Source organism: Lactuca virosa, chromosome 2, assembly GCF_052849685.1.
Source record: "Lactuca virosa cultivar CGN04683 chromosome 2, Lactuca_virosa_CGN04683_v6, whole genome shotgun sequence".
Classification (NCBI taxonomy): Eukaryota; Viridiplantae; Streptophyta; class Magnoliopsida; order Asterales; family Asteraceae; genus Lactuca; species Lactuca virosa.
This window is the reverse complement of record NC_136427.1, coordinates 173,413,500-173,433,548: the sequence shown is the minus strand read 5'-3', so window position 1 is coordinate 173,433,548 and position 20,049 is coordinate 173,413,500. Positions and strand designations below refer to the sequence as shown.

The 20,049-nt window shown below is 39.4% G+C and overlaps 1 protein-coding gene across 1 annotated transcript; it reads left to right on the top strand.

The window, feature by feature from the left end:
* Positions 1-18,507: 18,507 nt before the first annotated feature.
* Positions 18,508-19,840, top strand: LOC145159753 (ricin B-like lectin R40G3). Its single transcript, XM_079078788.1, has 4 exons — positions 18,508-18,998; positions 19,105-19,227; positions 19,347-19,575; positions 19,684-19,840. Coding segments are annotated over exons 1-4 (783 nt in total). The 5' UTR covers positions 18,508-18,569; the 3' UTR covers positions 19,686-19,840.
* Positions 19,841-20,049: the final 209 nt, after the last annotated feature.

The following is a 20,049-nucleotide window of genomic DNA, read 5'->3' as shown; positions in this document are numbered from 1 at the left end:
CTTCAACACTATCTCAGTGCCACCCATCACTCGCTGTCCTACCTCACCCCAACAGATGGGAGTCTGACACCTCCTCCCGTATAGAAGCTCAAAGGGAGGCATTTCAATGCTGTAATGGTGGATGTTGTTGTATGAAAACTCATCCAAAGGCAAAAAGGTGTCACAACTTCCTTCGAAGTCCATAACACATGCACGCAGCATGTCCTCAAGCGTCTGAATCGTCCGCTCACTCTGCCCGTCTGTCTGTGGGTGGTAAGTTGTACTGAAGTGCAGTCGGGTACCCAACTCCTCATGGAACTTCTTCCAGAACTTAGAAGTAAAACGCACGTCCCGATCTGACACTATCGATGTCGGCACCTCATGTCGTGCCACCACCTCTCGAACGTAGATCTCGGCCAATTTCTATGCAGAAGAGCTCTCACTGATAGCAAGGAAGTGAGCACTCGTCGTCAACCGGTCTACAATCACCCATATCGTGTCGACCCCATGCGTGGTCCTCAGTAGCTTGGTGATAAAATCCATCGAAATATGTTCCCACTTCCACTGGGGAATCTCTAGAGGTTGTAACGGGCCATGTGGACGCTAGTGCTCGGCCTTAACCCGACGACAGGTCAAGCACCTCTCAACTAATCATGCCACGTCCCTCTTCATACAGGGCCATCTGTAATCTCTCTTCAGGTCCAAATACATCTTAGTGGCCCCCGGATGGATCGAGAATCTCGATCCATGTGCCTCCTCCATCAGTACACGATGAGCTCCACCTATATAGGGCACCCAAATCCGCCCATGGAAAGTCATAAGCCCACGACTGTCCATCACAAAATCAGAAACCTACCCAATCACACGCTCTCTCTTGCGATTCTGGGGTCTCACAACCTCCACCTGAGCCTCTCGGATGATGTCTATGACTGGAGTCATCACTGTCATCCTCATACACACATCTCGGATCAGAGCGCTCTTGGCTCTGCGACTCAAGGCATCGGCTACCATATTAGCCTTGCCTGGGTGATATAAGATCTCGCAGTCTTAGTCCTTCACTACATCCAACCATCTCCTATGTCTCATATTCAGGTTGGGTTGATCCATCAGGTACTTCGGGCTCTTATGGTCCGTGTATATGGTACACCCGACACCATAAAGATAGTGGCGCCAAATCTTGAGGGTGAACACCACCGCCCCCAACTCCAGGTCGTGGGTGGGATACCTCGTCTCATGAGGATTCACCTGCCTCAATGCATATGCTATCACATTCCCCTCTGCATCAACACCGCACCCATCCCAGATATATCAGCATCACAATAAACCACAAAGTCCTCCACTCCCTCGGGAAGGGCTAACACCGGGGCTTCGCACACTCTCTGGCGAAGGGTTTCAAATGAGGCCTGCTGCTCGGGACCCAAGTAAAAGTAACACCCTTCCGGGTCAGCCTGGTGAGAGGAACGACAACCTTGGAGAAATCTATGATAAATCTCCGATAGTAGCCGGCTAAACCCAGAAAACTCCTGATCTCGGTCGGGGATCTCGGCACCTCCCATCTCATAACCGCCTCAATCTTGGCCGGGTCGGCCAATATCCCATTTTGATTAACGAGGTGTCCCAAGAACTGGACCTCTCGTAACCAGAAATCACACTTGGAGAATTTGGCATAAAGCCTCTCCGACCTCAAAACCCAAAGAATCTCTCTAAGATGCTCCTCATGCTGCTCTCTGGATCTCGAATATACCAGGATATCGTCGATGAACATGATCACCGATCGATCCAACATAGGCCTGCACACCCGGTTCATGAGGTCCATGAACGTTGCTGGTGCGTTGGTGAGCCCTAAAGGCATCACCACAAACTCGTAGTGCCCATAACGAGTCCCAAAGGCCGTCTTCTGGATATCCTCCTCGCACACCCTCATCTAATGATACCCAGATCTCAAATCTATCTTGGAAAACCAAGACGCCCCCTACAACTGATCGAATAAATCATCGATCCTCGGAAGTGGATAACGGTTCTTGACCGTCACCTTGTTCAACTCTCGGTAATCTATACACATCCGGTGTGAACTGTGACAACCGTCGATTTTTAGTCTAGTCAAAGTCAAATAAAGTGAATAAGTCAAATAGGTCAACTCATCTAACCCTTGTATATTAGGGTTTCCGTTATGTTTCCTATTGTACAACTCGCTACATTAATACAAAGTATCACTTAGAAGTGTCATGTGTTTAGGAATTCAAAACCCTAAACGGGATAAGTGAGGTAACAAAACGATAAAACACTATTGCATACCCTTCGGGGGAGTGTAATACCATTAAACATGGCTTAACGGAGTTTACGAACCTTGAGTTGCGAAGCTAAACACTCAAAAAGGTTACAAACAAAGTCTCTTTCAATCTCTCTTTATCAATCTTAATCTCTCCCAAATCTCTCTCAAAACTTCTTTCAACTTTTTATAATCATTCGAGGCATCCCGATACTTAACTTGGTGAAAAACCGCTCGAAACGGGAAAATACCTTGAAAAATAGCCATATAGGGCCGAAGCCTCTCTAGAACCGAAACTCTCTAATGGGACCGAAGCTTACTATGACCGAAGCTACCAAGACCGAAGCCACCAAAGACCGAACCTGCCATGTACCGAACCCGAACCTCGGAGGACCGAACCCGAAGGTCCCTTCGGACCGAACCTCCTTTCGGCCCATTTCGCCTTCGGTCCATCTCGCACCATTTTACCTTCGGTTCTCACCCTCTCAGGACCGAACTTCGGCCCCAATCCGAGAGGCTTCGCTGAAATGCATCTTTCACCCGGTTTTCGACCATGACTTCGTTTTAAGCCTGTTTTTCATTATTTTAACGTGGGATTTTCACCCAAACTCATATTTTGGAATATAAAACACTATATATTCATAATTTAAACACATTTTAGGGAAATCTTTATTCAAGAATAAAATCTAGTGGGTGAGATTTTGAGGTGGAGTGTTGACTTTACCTTTGAGTTATGACACAAGCAACCCACCACACCCACTCCAGGGCGATACTCAGTCACTATTCCTCCATACTTAGTCAATTAGTTGTCCTTTCACACTATTTCACCAGCCCATAATCAGTAAATCAGATCAAAGGGCTGGAAATCTTCACTTCACTTCCCACATTATTCACTCTTTCTCAAGAAGAATCAAACCCATCTCTCTCTCTCACTCTTCTCTCCAAAATCTCAAATTCTCCAGGAGTTCTAAGGCTTCTCATCCACCTTTGGTAAGATATTTCATCCCTCACTTGTTTTCCTTACACTTCTTCACTCAAATCAAGGGTTCCTTACACAAATATCATCATATTTGTTGTTAGATCTTCGAATCTTCAAGCATCTCCCAAGTGTTCTTGAGTTGAACACTTCTTTTCTTCATCATCCATCTACTGAAATCACTAAAGGTGAGTTCATACCCCTACATTTTTATGTTTTCTTTCTGTTTTAGGGGGGGAATACAAGTTAAACCATCATAATATAACTTAAACTCAAACTCTAGCTTTCATCAAGAAAGTTTAGTTCCATTCACGGACTGTTTTGAACATCTTAAACTTTTTAGTTTTCAAAACTATATAAGGTGCAAATATTTCAGATTTCTACCTTTAAAATGACTACTTGCACAAGTTCATACGATTTATCTATAATTTATGGTGATTTTTACAAAACAGCCTATCATTTCAGAAACCACTTCGGACCAGTCTGTGAAGTTGGACATTTTTTCACAAGTTAAAGGTCACTAAAAATCATGCTAAAATTTATGACTAAAATAGACACATTTTCTAAACCCTCAAAGTTTACGGATCTGAATTTCAACCTCTGATGATTTTTCTATAAATTTTCCAATAACAGGAACAGGAAAGTTAAAAACTATAAAATAGTTAACAATTGTATTTACACCTTGTAACTTGCTGAGCAAGGTGTGTAGTATTATTTGAATACATGTTGCTGATAGTACATATTATTTACCTTAGTTTAAAGGTATGAATCATATACAAAGGGTTACTACCACTACAAATAATTATAATAAACTATAATAAGTATAGTTAAGTCTATTATACACCACAAACAAATATGCTAAACTATAATAGGTATAGTTAAGTTGCATATACATTACAAACATTATGCTAAACTATAATAGGTATAGTTAGGTTGCATATACATTACAAACATTATGCTAAACTATAAGGGAAATTGTCATAAAAGCCCTTATGTTTTCCAAAAAGTGACGGTTTTACCCTTGGATGAGTTTTGGGGGCATTAAAGTTGGATACTTTCATTAAACCTATCAAATATCTCATTTAACAAGTTGGACCCTTTGTAGCCGGTTACCATGTGTTGATTTGGCACTTAATTGACATGTTGGCACGGACGTTACTCTGTTACGTCCGTTTACCCACCACCTAATCTCACCCTTTTGCACATATACGTACACTTTCTCAGAATCCTTCAGAAAGTCGACATCATTCATCGCAAAATTAGGGCTTATGGTTTTTGAAGAAGATTAGGTTATTGGAGAGTCGATTTCACAGGGTATGTGTAATTTCTTTGAAGATTGTGTTATTACAGTTCTTTGTTCTTCAAAGGTTAACGAATAATGACAATATGTGTTTGTGTTTTTTTTCAGGTTGTTATGATGGATTGGGATTCAGAACACGAAGGTAACACAGACCCATTTTTTGGTTTACGCGAGCCTTTCTCTGGTCTTAATGAGATGGATTTTGAGCTTCATGGCATCTACATGGATCATGAACCAGACGAAGAGTTCATTACTCCACTGGACAAGTGTAAGGATGCATTTCTTAATGTGTTACTAACTGATGAAAATATTAGAAACTCTAGTTTAACTAATGATGTAAGAGCACAAGTGTATCATCGTGGTGACTTGCAAAGTAATGAATGTTACAAAAACAAGATGGGACAAAATGGAACCAAAACTTGGTGACATTTTTTAGAATGTTACACAACTGAAGTTTTGTATCCAAAACTACGCAGTCCACAATGGGTATCAACTTTACTTTGAGAAGTGTGACAGTACAAGAATACTTGTAAGATGTGGGAAAAGAAATGAGGATAATTGTTGCCCTATTAGACTATATGCCTCATGGATGTTCAATGAAAGATCTATTCAAATCAAGACTTTAGAAGCTACTCATGTTTGTTGTAGGAAGTTCAAACTTGGCTCTATGGTTACTCCTGAATGGATAGGTAGACACTACATAACTAAAATTGCAAATAAACCTAAGGTGAAGCTTAAAGAGATGATTACTGACATCAGACAAAGGTTTAGGTGTGCTGTGTCTATAGGCCAATGTCGTAGGGCAAAGAAATGGGCCAAGGAGCTAATTGGTTCTGCAACTATAGGTACTCAAGAGAGTGTGGTTCAACAAGTTCCAGTTGTTGATGAGGGTGAAAATGTGATGGGTGAAAATGTGATGGGTGATAATGTGGGTCAAAGTGTGGTTCAACAAGTTCCAGTTGTAGAAGAAGGTGTGGTGCAGGAAGAAGGTGTTGTGCAGGAAGTTCCAGTAATTCATATTCAAGATGGTCATATGATGCAAGAAGGAGAAAGTAGTCAAGCAAGTGTGATGGAAGGTAGTGACACTTTTGGGCAAGTAGGATCCAGTATTGGTAGGAAGCTTAAATCAATAAATGATGAAATTGAACAAGGTATTGATGCAATTTTAGAAGGGGTTAACTTCACAAACAAAACAAAGTCCAGTCCACTAAATGGTGACAATGAGGTGGAAGATAATCAGTTTATTGAGTTTACTGAGGGCAAAGAGGATGATATTCTCCCAGAGAAGATACAATTAGGACCTGAAGAAATTGCTAGTATGCTAGAAGCTGGTTATAGCATGGCAGAAATAGAAGCTATGCCAGGGGTACAAGTGGAATTGGATGATTCCCCACCAGTTGAACTTATAAGACCTACTAGAAGGTGCTGGAGATGAAGCTGCCGGTGATGGTGGTCTGGATGATGATGTTGTTCTGGATGCTGGACCTGATCATGGTGCTGGATATGAAGTTGCTGGTGATGGGGATGAAGAAGGTCCTGGTGGTGGAGATGTTGATGATAGTGATGGACCTGAAGGTGATGGTGATGAAGAAGGTCATGGTGGTGGAGATGTTGATGATGGTGAGGAAAACCAGGGTGATGATGAAGGACATCAGGTTGTCCCAATGGTTAGGAGGAGAACAAGGAAAACTTCTGAGAGGATTACCAAGATAAAGCTAAGTAAGTGTGTCTATGACAAAGATGGTGGTGGTTCTTCTTCTGTAAAGCCAATCAACTTGGAGTAGTTTGTTACCAAGAAGGGGGATGGGGGTGTAGGGGGAATGGTATAGGTTGCCTCTTTTGTAAACTTTGTTTTTTGGCATTTTGATTGTAGCATGCATCCAATTGTTAATTTTCTTACCATTTAGGTTGCCTTTTTTGCGCATTGTTTAGGCATTTTGGTACAAATGGATGGCTGCTACATATTGGTAGTATGTAATTAAACTATATGTAATGGATACACCCCCTTTTATATTATGTTCAATCTTTTAGAATTGTTACCATTCACTAATTATTTCTGCAATATACCATTTTATGCAATGTTATTCAAACTTGCAAATACACACCAATTGTTACCATTCAAACTTGCAAATACACACCAATTGTTCAGTCTTTTAGAATTGTTACCATTCACCAAAACACTTGTTACCATTCACCAAATGTTACCATTCAACAACTTGTACTACAAATTTATACCAATTACCATTTTAATTCAATCTAAAACAAAACAAACCAAATGTTACCATTCACCAGTTGTTACCATTCAGAAATTTATACCAATTACCAATTGTTAATTCAATATACTTACAAAACAAACCAACTTGTACTCCAGTTAACATCCATACATTAGAAATTAACATCCATACATTGCAAACCAACTTGAATTCCATTTAACATCCATACATTAGAAATTAACATCCATTAACATCCATACATTAGAAATTAACATCCATTAACATCCATACATTAGAAATTAACATCCATACATTGCAATTAGCATCCACACATTACAAATTACAATCCTAACATTACATATACATAACAAACTATCAAATACCATCAAAAGCTCAAAACCTACATATTTCAAGATCACAATACTGCTCCCTTCAGAAAAGCCACCCTTTACTGCTCCCTTCAGAAAACACCCTTTATTGCCATTAAATCTTGCATAACACTAGAACAAGGATGAACAATATAGCCCCTAACAAAACAACAACCATCTGCATTAATGCCATCATTTGTCGCTGCTCTGTAATGCGATTTGACTCTGGCATCATGTCTTGCTTTTGAATTCCTTCATCGTCAACCCATCTGAAAAACCCACAACCTCCTTCTCCCTACATAATTAGGTCAGTTCATAATACCCTTACTGCAATCCTGCTAAAGAAAAGGGAAAATGATTTTTACCTTATAAATAGGGCACCCCCAAAATTTCTTGCCTGGATTTTCTAGTGTGCGTGAAACAAACACAGGGCATAAATCTTCACACCAACACTTCACTTCGATCTTCTTCTTGAATCGTGAATGTGAATTCGAGCTTGATTTTGCAGACGATGTTGGCATTTTGCGTGGGAGAATATTTTGTGTGAAATATTGCGGTGCGAGAGGATGCAAGAAACAGGGGGGTGGGGAAGGGTTATGTGGGGAGAGGGTTGGGGCCCACGTTATTTGACATGTCAATTAAGTGCCAAATCAGCACATGGTAACCGGCTACAAAGGGTCCAACTTGTTAAATGAGATATTTGATAGGTTTAATGAAAGTATCCGGCTTTAATGCCCCCAAAACTCATCCAAGGGTAAAATCATCACTTTTTGGAAAACTTAAGGGCTTTTATGACAATTTTCCAAACTATAATAGGTATAGTTAGGTTGCATATACATTACAAACATTATGATAAACTATAATAGGTATAGTTTATGTTTCATTTACATTACGAACTCATTACAAAATGTTTTCATTTCATAAGAATGGGGTACATTACAAAGTACCGAGTTTTCATATAAATGGGGTACGAATACAAAGTACCGGGTTTATACAAAAAGGGGTACATTACAAAGTACCGGGTTTTCATATAAATGGGGTACGAATACAAAGTACCGGGTTTATACAAAAAGGGGTACATTACAAAGTACCGGGTTTTCATATAAATGGGGTACGAATACAAAGTACCGGGTTTATACAAAAAGGGGTACATTACAAAGTACCGGGTTTTCATATAAAAGGGGTACATTACAAAGTACCGGGTTTTCATATAAACGGGGTACGAATACAAAGTACCGGGTTTACACAAAATGGTTTTATGGTATTAAAACTACATATCATTTACAATTGTTAGTTTTCAGCTATAGTTGCTAAGTGTACATGATAGAGTTATATAAAATTGAGTTGTAATCGACTTAGAATTGGTGGGGCCGCCTTACTTCCTGTTCCTTGTTTGGTTGTGGACCTAGGGCAGACCCATTATATTCGACGGTTTATTTAACTTAAATTTTATATAACTTATATACACTGGGTGATTATAGAAGGAATCTACGGGTCTTTCTAGGGTACATTTTTGCATAACATAGGAGCTTTCATTTCACACTTAATAAAGAAAATATTGGATTTTCTGGAATCATACTCTATTGCTTTTACAAGGAAAACGACTTCTTTCTCAAATAAAACTCTTATGAACTCACCAACTTAATTGTTGACACTTTTTCAAAACTACTTGTATTCTTAGGAAATCAGTGAAACGGGAAATCAACAACATCTTGAGGATGGGACGTTAAATCGTCAAACAGTTCATTTTGTCATCATAATGTAATTGATTTTGAAACATGTAAACATATACTATGGTGTAACATTTTCAATTATATTTATGATGGTTGTATTTACTTTGAGCACTATTATACTCGTTGTTGTGATACTATACATGAAGTCCTCCACCCCCGGACGTTTCCGCCATCCTTGGTTTGGGGGTGTGACATGAACCGTCCTTCTTCTTGACAAAAAGGATTGATGCTCCCCACGGCGAGCTACTCGGTCTGATAAAACCCTTCCCCATCAGCTCCTGAAGCTGAGAGGATAACTCCTGCATCTCAGGCGGTGCAAGGCGATAAGATGCCTTGGCAATAGGCGCCGCTCCTGGAACTAAATCAATCCGGAACTCAACCTGCCTCTCGGGAGGCACTCCTGGTAATTCCTCGTGAAACACGTCTGGAAACTCGCACACTATCGGAACCTCGGAGATAGAACTCGGCCTATCTGTAGCAACCCGCGTATCCATCACATACGCCAAAAAGCCCATACAACCCTGCTATATACTTTGTCTCGCTCTGGCAGCAGAGCAGAAAACTGATCCGGACCTAGTACCCTCCCCGTACACGATAAGCACTCCCCCACTAGGGTCTCGTATAGTAACCATCTGATGCTCACAGTCGATCATAGCTCCAAATCGACTCAACCAATCCATGCCCACAATGACACAAACGTATCCCATAGCTATCGGCACCAGATCAATCGGGAACTCCGCATAAAAAATCTCCAATACACATCCCCGGAATACCTTGGTCGCATAAACCGCGTTCTCGTCGGCTATAGAAACTCTCAAAGGTCGACTCAACACCTCTCGCTCGACACTAATGTGACGACTAAAAGCTAAGGACACGAAAGATCGACTCGCACCTGAGTCAAACAACACCAAAGCAGGTACATAACTCATAAGAAAAGTACCTATACACAACACAATATAAGTATAAACAATTTCAAATAAGATAAATAACGAGATACGTATCAGTAACAACATCAGGCGTAGCGCGGACCTCCTCCGCTGTCAGCTGAAATGCTCTCCCACGAGCCCTCAAAGGCTCGGGATTCCCTGGCCGGCCATCAGTAACATGTAAAGCAGCAAGTGTGGTAGTCTGGGCTGATCCCTGTGTAAGTTGGGGACACTCGGCCTTCCGATGGCCTGTCTGGTTGCAATGAAAGCAAACAGAAAATCCCTTGGGGCAATCCCTCGCCATGAGCCCCTCCTTGCCGCATTTCTAGTAAATCCTAACCCGACAAGATCCCTCGTGGGTCTTGCCGCAATTTCTACAAGCGCGACCCCTCTGACCTCCAGTCCTCGAATCAGCGGGCTTAACCCACTTAGCCGCCGGTTGCGACTGTGTCGGTCTCCTATCTCTCCCCTGCTGCTCTCCCTCCTCCGTGGACTGAATCTCCAGCTCAATCTCCCTCCTCCGGGCATTGGTCTGCAACTCGGCCAATGTCCGATAAGACGAGTATGCCACGAACTCCCGAATGTCTCTATTCAAAATGCTCAAATACCGACTCACACATGCCTGCTCAGTGGACACGTTCTCAGGGCAGAACAATACCCTCTCATGGAACATCCTCGTAATCTCAGTCACTAACTCTGTCTTCTGCTTGAGAGACAGGAACTCATGTACCAAACGCTCCCTCTCTACCTGGGGAACATACTCATCTCGAAACAACTTGGTGAACCTCTCCTAAGTCACTGCAGCATGATCTGCAGGGGTAAAATCAGACGTCACAAACTTCCACCAGTCCTTCGCTCCCAAGCGAAGCTGGTTCAGGGCGAACCGGACTCTCAGATGCTCTGGGCATGAACAAGTATAAAACCACACCTCAATATCAGCGATCTATCTCATGGCAGAAATCGGATCCTGTGTCCCATCGAACTCTGGTGGCTTTGTGTTGCTGAACTCCCGAAACAACAACGAGTCACCTCCATGTGGCCTAGCAGTAGCAACAGCTGCAGTGGCTGCAGCAGCAGCAGCCTCAGTAACAGCAGCGTATCGCTCGTCAAACGTCTCAATCAAGGTGGTCTTAATAGACCCAAACATCTCAGGAATCTCCGCTCTGATAGTTGCAACCACCTCCTAATGAATCATCCTGCGAATTTCATCATCACTAGTCCCACTGCCTCCCGGGTTGTGGCATCTACCCACCATGATGTCTCTGAAACACAAAACAAAAATAATCAGAGACTCGATCGAGCATACTCACAGCCGATCACTCATCCCTACTTGTTCCTTAGCATCCTAAGGATTCTTACTTAGGTGGCATACAGATCCGGTGCTTTCAATAGTATAGGCCCAATACTACCTTCTACACCAACCTGCAGTCATCCCAAGTCCTCCTCCTAAGGTTCTTATTCACAAATACTCTATCTCTCACAAATATCAGACTACTCTCCCAGTATGCTACTCATATGCTCATATAGGTATCTCTTCCTAGATTATCTCTCGACTCAGAACTCAGCACATACTCAGAGCAATAACAGATAACACTGATCAAAAGCATCTCCTAGGCTAAGGCATCACAAATCAGGCAACTCTAGCCCTAGAATATGAAATACCTAGCCTACTCTCTAGCATGCATCTCTATATCACATAAGTATCTCATAAATATCTCGGGAAATAAACAGCTAAGGGTATTTTAGGAAACCATCGTTCGGGCTCTGACTGATTGTACACACTGCTTCTTCTCGTTTTCTCTTGAAATCTCTTACTCGGTTTTAGAAAAATCATTTCTTTTGAAAAAAAAAATTCAAACCCTCAATTTGAGTCCAGACATACCCGAAGGTGCATCCGAATCCCTCAAACCAAGGCTCTGATACGAACTTGTAACACCGTAAATTTTCAAACCAAAATTTTCATTTTAAAAGCACAATAAACTTATATATTGTATTTCATAAAACCACATGTATCTCAAAATCTCAACATCAAAACCACAAATAAAGTCAAATCCCAGAATCCTCAATATAGTCTCGAATAAGTGTGTACAATCATGTCGGCGCCTTCCCGCGGTCCTGAGAAGTACCTGAAACACATCACACATAACACGGTAAGCACGAAGCTTAGTGAGTTCCCCAAAATACCACATACACGATTAATAATCCTCTCACGGCTATTACTCGGCATGGACCCTCCAGTCTCATGCGTCTCGGTGTGGACCCTTCGGTCATGTGTCTCAGTGAGGACCCTCCGGTCTCACAGCTCGGTTTGGACCCTCCAGTCCTATCTCAGTGGAAACCCTCCGGTCCCAAAACTCGGGTTGAACCCTCCGGTCCCATCTCAGGTAAACACAAAATGTAGCATATATATATCACACAGACAAAATGCATAATATCTCATAACTCAAATAAGCACATAAGACCCTCTGGTCACACATAGATACCACTCATGGTAAGTATAGTGAGAAAACTCACCTCGTGAGAAATCGGATAACCTCAAACTCAAATCATCGGTCTAGCCTCTGCCTAACACATACGATAATTATCCCTAATTAATAGCGGCTCTCAAAGAAGTTAGACTAACCCTTCTACAAGCTCACAGAAGGTTAAAAGACCATTTTACCCCTCCATGGCCTTAATAGTCCACAAATTGATCAAACCCTAAAAGTCAACTAAAAGTTAACAGCAGCGCGTACGCTGCGCGTACCAGATCTCTACGTTGGGTGTGCTCTGCTGCCATGCAGGCATCGGGGATGCTCAACCCCTACGCGACGCGTACTGGGATTACGCTCAGCGTACGTCCCGGTTTCACTCTTCCCACTCATTTGGTCTTAATCAGTTAAGACCTTGGCTCATATCACAGATCTAGACTCCTTAATAGCTCTTACTCCATAAAGTCAGTGACTTTAAGCCTTTGCATGGCTGATAAGGTCACAAACACACAAAACTCTCACTCTCTTATCTCAAAATGCTCCTATGTCATGCATGGCTTGATTCCAACGTCCAAGTCTTGATTTTTATGACACTACACCACTAAATACACTTAAAGGGGTTGATCATAGTCTCTGGAGCTCAATTATCTCATAAAGTCTCCAACTTTTGGGACAAAACCCTAAAAATACTCTACTATGATGCACAAATCAAAAGAGTGAGAAAGCTTGGAGCTTTATACCTCTAGATGAATCTCCCAACTCAGATATGCTCAGATCCAAGGCCTGGACTCTCACTCCTTCTTCTCCCACAGCTCCTTCTTCACTCCAAGAACACACAAAATCACTTAAAGGCTCTCAAATGGACGCACACAAGCTCAAGAACGAGGATTAGGGTTTTAGAGGGTTGTTTGTCTGAAGATGGTGGCCAGGAATGAGGCCATCATATCCTTTATATAGGGACACACCTCAAATTAGGGTTTTCACTCTGGGCCTAGTACGCCCAGCGTACCCTCTGGTATGCCCAGCGTAATAGGTGGCTTCCGCGTCAAAAACACGCATATGAGTACGCTGAGCGTACACTCGCGTACGCCCCACGTACTCATTTACCACTTTTTTCCCAGTAAGGGCTAAACTTGACAATTTACCAAAAGAACAAGGGATTACGAGGTATACCTGGTCTTGGGATGTTACAGATTTCGAAAAAGTCAAACTCGATTTTCAAGTGATGAATCTATGAATTGAAGGTTGAAATTGGTTGATATAAGTTGGACATGGGCTGTAGATGTCGAAATAAAGCTTGATTTGGGGTTTAATTTCGAAAATTGGTTGGATTTATGATCTAGATGTCGAGCAATGGAATGACTTTTATGTTCACATCGTAAATGTTGATTTGGAAATTGGATGTGTTTGAGGTCAGTGTTGATGTCAAATGAAGGAGACTTGGTGTTGAAAGGAGTAAATTTTGACATCGGAGGTCAATTTTGGTTTGGAATCAGTTTTTAGTATCGAATGACATTGACTATATATGGCTTGAGAACGAATGTCTGTGTTCATGGTTAAGAAATCAATGTTGGAGTCGAAATTGGTTCTTGGAATCATTTTCATCGAACAAGTTGTGTTATGGGTCTTGGTTTGGAGTTTCGATTTGGGGTTGATTATTTTGATGTCGAACGTGCAAGGCTGAGAACGAAGGATCGATTGGGAAGGTATTAATAACGAGTAGTTGATGTCGAATGGTTTAATTTGTGAATGGGATTTCGATGTGTAGGATCGACTGGGAAGGATTGATAACGAAGGTGATTTTGATTTAGATGTCGAATGGAAAATAGACGAGTTAGACATCTATGGATCAAAATTTGGTACCTTCGCTATGGGTTTATAGTTTGCATCGATAACTAAGGTTATGGCTTGACAACGAAGGTTGTAGCTTGAGATCAAAGGTCATTGATTAGGATATCGATTGGGAAGATCTCAAAATTGAGTGTTTAGAAGTCGAAGATACCTTCGTTATGGGTATCGACTTGCTATGGTCGAACGTCCTTGACCGTAACTTGATAACGAATGCAGTGAAGAAGAAACAGAAAGTGTCGATTCGAAGCCATCAGCTATCAACGAATTGGCAATACTAACCCACCTTCGACATGGAGTCACAAAATTGTTTTAAAAGCTGAATTTCCATTTTGAGCACCTGTTGTTTTTGCAAGTTGGCAAATTTTACCTAGTTTCCACATTGGGCTGAAAATTATGAGAAATGGGAATATTTTCGAAACAGGTCCCTGCAGTTAATACGAATTAACACTTTATGCCCAATTTCGCAATTGGGGTAAAGTTTCGCATCTGAGATTGTTTTGGGCGCACCGGGTCACTAGAGAATTTTGAAATTGATAATTTCTACCCAAATTTTTTAAAATTCATCAAAGGCGGTTCGAGAACGAATTCGAAAATTGAGATATTTTTTGGATTTTCTGGATTTATGCAAAACGTTTATGTCATGTGTTAAGGGGGAGTTTTGTATATAAATTTCCAAATTGAGCGCTTTCTAATTCCTTTTTGTTTTTATAATTATTTTTCGATTATAAAAGGGGGGGGGGGGGTGGGAATTAAATATGAGAATTCGAAAGTTGAATTTTTCATATTACGCGGACTTGAAGACTGAAATGACCTTGAGCAATTGAAGTTTATGAAGTGATTTGATTTGAGATTCGGAAGTTATTAGTTCATGATGGGTTTGGACTTATTGAAGATTTTTGGGGTGTGCTTTTATGCTCAAATTTCGGTAATTTTGTGGAGGTTTGGATACTCCTAATTTCCTTTTGATGCTCGGTTTGTACGGTCTCACACTCTAGAACCCGTATTGGAAGGTCATTGAAGAATTGAAGATTTGAAGTTCATTTTACATGTGTCACGCTTGAGGCTTGGTTCGTGAAGTTGCTTGATTTTAGAAGATTGAAGTGGGTCATCCATTCCTAACTTTGAGGGGGAGAATGTTGGGGTGCAAAGTTATACATGAATGACTGGTTTGACTCTTGTAGACCCACTTGCATGTGGTAGTGATGCCTTATGACATGAGAGATAGAAAAAGAGAGAAAGAGAGAGAGAGAGAGAGAGAGAGAGAGAGAGATGTAAACACCTCTATATATAGTGGGTTGCATACCACTTGTAGATGTGTGCTTGAGAGATGTAACATTGAGAGTGTTAGTGTGAGGTATTTATTTGTCTAGATCTAGCTTATACTTTTTTGTAACACCTTTCATGATCGAATACATCTCTTAGACACCCAAATCACTGTGTTCTTTGTGTTCTTCAATTCTGCATGCCAAATCAAATGCTCTTAATTCACATAAGTCTCGGGGTTGGTGTTTCGGGTGAAAATTCATGTGCCACTTAGAGCATTTATCAGTGCGGGCACACAAGTAGTGAACCAGATAGTTCTCCTAGGTTAGGAAGCACTAAGAGACTCATGCTTATCATAAGGTGCCTTTAATGATATTGGGTGAATTATATTTAGTGTTACTTGGTGAATTATATTTGGTGATAATTGATGAATTATATTTCATCATATTGGTATTTGGCGATGTGTGGTGAACTGTCTAATAAATGATGAATTTGGTGATATCTAGTGATTTATTAAATAAAAGATGAATTTGGTGATATGTGGTGAATTATGCTCTTGGTGATAACATATGGAAAAAAAATATGTATGTGATAATTGTTGCATTGTATGTTTTGTTGTAAATTGAATTGTTGACATGTTTTGAAATTCTACGTTTCCCTTTGACTGTATGAAACTTTTGTTAACTCACTCAACATGAGCTAACACTTGTTTCTTGTATTTTGTGCCTGTGGGTTAGTACATGTAGCTTAGGAGCGTGTATTTGTGAGTTTGGGGACACTTATTTTTGGGTAGTATGTTTTTTCTTAGGCGATACCACTTGGACATGTTTTGGTTGTTACTTTTGTTCCATTTTGCTTTCCTTAAACTCAAATGGTTTTAATTGGGTTGTTTTTGAAAGATGATAATGTGCTGGTTAGTTTTTAAGTTTGAAATAATAAAAGACTCCAGTTGCCTTTTCTTTTAAATTAAATGAAAATGTTTAAGGTAAACATCACGACGTTATAGAAGGCTAAAAAAATTAGGCTGCTGAACTGCTTCTCATATGGGCCGCCTTGCATATAGGTGAAAAAGGTTAAGACAACGTTAAGTGTGATGTATAGGTTGTGTGGGAAAGTTCAACCAGTAGAGAGTCGGATATACTTGTGACCACAATTAAACAATTGAAGCATCAATTTCTTGGATTGTTTTTCGATTTCAAAGCCTCAAGTCATGATTCGATTTCAGAAACAGGTTAAAGGCGTTTTCTTTCTAGCATCTATATTAGAACTAACCATGAACAATTGTAGGTTTTGATGATTTAGCCCGTGTTTGGAGCACCGCAGCTAACTTATAAGGTAGCTTATTTTTTGAGCTTTTTTTAATTTGTCATGTTTGGCAAGCCAAAAGTAGCTTATAAGTTAACTTTTTATAAAAGTACTTATAATAGCTTTTTAGGAGCTTTTTAAAAAATTTCAAATATATCCCTTAATTAATTATAGAAACACATTCTTTTAAATGTCTTTTTATGTATTTTATATTTTTCAGCTAACTTTTCAGTCAGTTTTACCAAACGACATTTTGTATCAGTTACCTTTTCAGCTATCAGCTAACTTTTTATTTAACAACTAGTTTTTTAGCTATCAACTAATTTTTCAACTAACAGCTAGCCTTTCAGCTAGTGCGCCAAACATAACTTTAATGTTATATATTGTAAATGTTGGAAATATGTTCATGGTCACAACAAATTAGTGATATTTTTTAAATAGCAGTGTCTTTTTTTGTTACAAACAAGATATGATTTAAACTTAAGATGAAAAATAAAGATTATAAGGACTAGTTTGTTAATTTATCATGAGATGATGAATTAACCAAAACTAGAGCTGACAATTCAAGACACGGATACACGAATCTGTGAGAGACATGATACGACACAAATAGATCTTGAAAATTGAGATAAAGCTTATTTCTCATCGTGTAATCGTATCGTGTCAAATTCGTGGTTAACACGTTTTCATGATACGAATACACAAATTGTCAAGTCTAACCAAAACTAAAAAGAATTGAGGGTTTTATGTGTAATTATCTTTAATTCAAATTCATAAGTATTTATCCAATAAAAGGAAAATGACTTGCAAGAGTAATTACCTTTTCGTCTTGTTCATGTTTAGGTAAGTTTATTTTTTTTACACGTTTGACCATTTAACTTGTTATATGTGTTCACATATTGTCATTGTCACCTAACAGGTGACAATGACAATATGTGAACACATATAACAAGTTAAATGGTTAAATATGTACAAAAATAAAGAAGTTACCTAAATGTGAACAAAACGATAAAGATGATTACCTAATAAGTTATTTTCCCATCCAGTAAATCAAGGGACAAGTTAAAAAATCAAGATTTCTTCGTTTCGTTGTTTTCATGTCTATCACCCCGAAATGATAACTAAATGATTATGAACCATACTAGTCAAGTCATAAAAACTCGAATCTAATGCTCAACATAAAAAACACACGATATAACATCTTAATATCGACTCATATGGTCGAATATCAAAACGTATTATTGTGATCTTTAACAAACGCTACTCTAACTTGTTTACAAATTACAATGGGATCAGATAAAGATAAAATATAGTGATTTAAGGCATATTCCAAAACAAAGCTTTCTAACAGTCGTGAACTTTTAACAAACACTTTGAATCAAAATAAAGTTTTGTTTGGAACTATGATTTCACGAGCTTAAAAATATTTATTTTAATTAAAAGTTTTTAATATAACTTTTAAGAACTACTAACTTTTAAATTTTATTTAATTTTATATATTTTAAGAATACATAGTTAATTTTAACAAACTACACAAATAAAAAAATACAAAACTAGCATACCAAATACATGTATCATTTAATAATAGATGGTCTTTACTTGTTAGCTAATCTACCAAAAATTCAAGTACGACACGTTATTTTCCCAAAATATTTATACCAACATAAATTTACTATGTTAACCTTATAAATATATTTTTTATTATTCTTACAACATGGTGTACACGTTAACATTAAGGGTATAATCGTAATTGTCGAGGTGGGTATTTAGTTGAGAACATATTCCAACAACTAGTAAAATTCAAAGTAATGTACAACTTCTATAGCATAGTGTACAAGTAGCATATTCTCATCTCCCCTATGTAAGTCTGGGCGTTGCCTGCGGAGGAACTTCAGTTTAGCTTTGTTTTCAAGTAATGGATCCATACGGTCACAACCACCACCACCACCGCCGTGACGACGAACCACCGTACCTACCTCCACCACACTTCGGCGGTGGACCACCACCTCACTACCCTCCTCCACCTCATCTTGCTTACCCACCACCTCCAAACCGTGTTGATGTCTACCCTCCTCATGTCCCTCCTCCGTACACGGCAGAATACCACCACCCACCACCACCACCGCAACCCATCCACCATGTCTATCACGAGAACACTCACCATACCCCCCACATGCCTCCGATCATCAATCACCACCATACCGACCACCATAAAATCCCCGAAAAATACACTGACAATAAACCCACAGTTAGGGTTTACACCAAGGCGAGACCCGATTTCTCACTCACGATCCGTGAGGGTAAAGTGATTCTAGCACCATCTAACCCCTCCGATCCTCATCAGGTAACTTCAATTCTTCGTTTTCAGTTTCTGAAATTACAAACTTGATTAGTTCTTGTCCCAATTTTTGCTCCAATCTGTTTGACTCTTTTGTTTGAATTTCAAACAGCATTGGGTTAAAGATCTGAAGTATAGCACAAGGGTGAAAGATGAACAGGGTTATCCCGCTTTTGCCTTGATCAACAAAGCCACTGATCAAGCCATGAAACACTCCATTGGTGCAACTCATCCGGTATGCTCTTCTACTTCTATCAATAATCAATAGTTCATCACTTGATCTATAACTTGAGTTGTTTATGTCATAAGTTGACTATTTGCTTATTGATTATAAACTTTATTGTTCTTGAACAGGTTCAACTGATTGAGTACAACCCTAATAGACTTGATGAATCGGTTCTTTGGACTGAAAGCAAGGACTTAGGTGATGGATATAGAACTGTAAGAATGGTGAACAATATTAAGCTCAATGTAGATGCCTTTAATGGCGATGCAAACCATGGTGGTGTTCATGATGGGACAAAAATTGTTTTGTGGGAATGGAAAAAAGGCGATAATCAAAGGTGGAACATGGTTCCATATTGTAAGTTTCTTAAAAAATTAAACTTTATTTACTCCATATTTTTTATTCTTCAATACTTAATTCATTCTAATTTTAATAAATGATCACTTTCTTGAATGGAATTTGCAGGAGGATATTCTATTATGTTGATGTCTTAGCTAGCTATATAATATTGTCATGTGGGAGGCTTTATGTTTCTTGTGACTGGTGTTTGTGTTATGTGTATATGTGAACAATGAAATATTTGAATAACAATGACATGTTTGATGTTGTTTTACATATATAACTTGGGGCTTATATAGATTATAAAAACACTCCTATTAATTAAATTTTTACAAATTTGTGTTGGATGTTATTTGTTACAATAACTTGTAAATTATATTATCTCAAAGTTTAATTAACAAAACAAATTATTTGTATAACTTATATAATAGTATAACAAATTATATGTATCTCTATTAATGATAAATTGATGAGCACTATTTGAATGGTTTA

What these genes read in the sequence shown, in the direction of transcription:
- LOC145159753 (XM_079078788.1), top strand. Translation starts at nt 18,570, where the DNA reads ATGGATCCATACGGTCACAACCACCACCACCACCGCCGTGACGACGAA. An exon ending in ACCCCTCCGATCCTCATCAG is followed by an intron (nt 18,999 to 19,104) that starts GTAACTTCAATT and finishes AATTTCAAACAG; the next exon opens with CATTGGGTTAAAGATCTGAA. An exon ending in CCATTGGTGCAACTCATCCG is followed by an intron (nt 19,228 to 19,346) that starts GTATGCTCTTCT and finishes GTTCTTGAACAG; the next exon opens with GTTCAACTGATTGAGTACAA.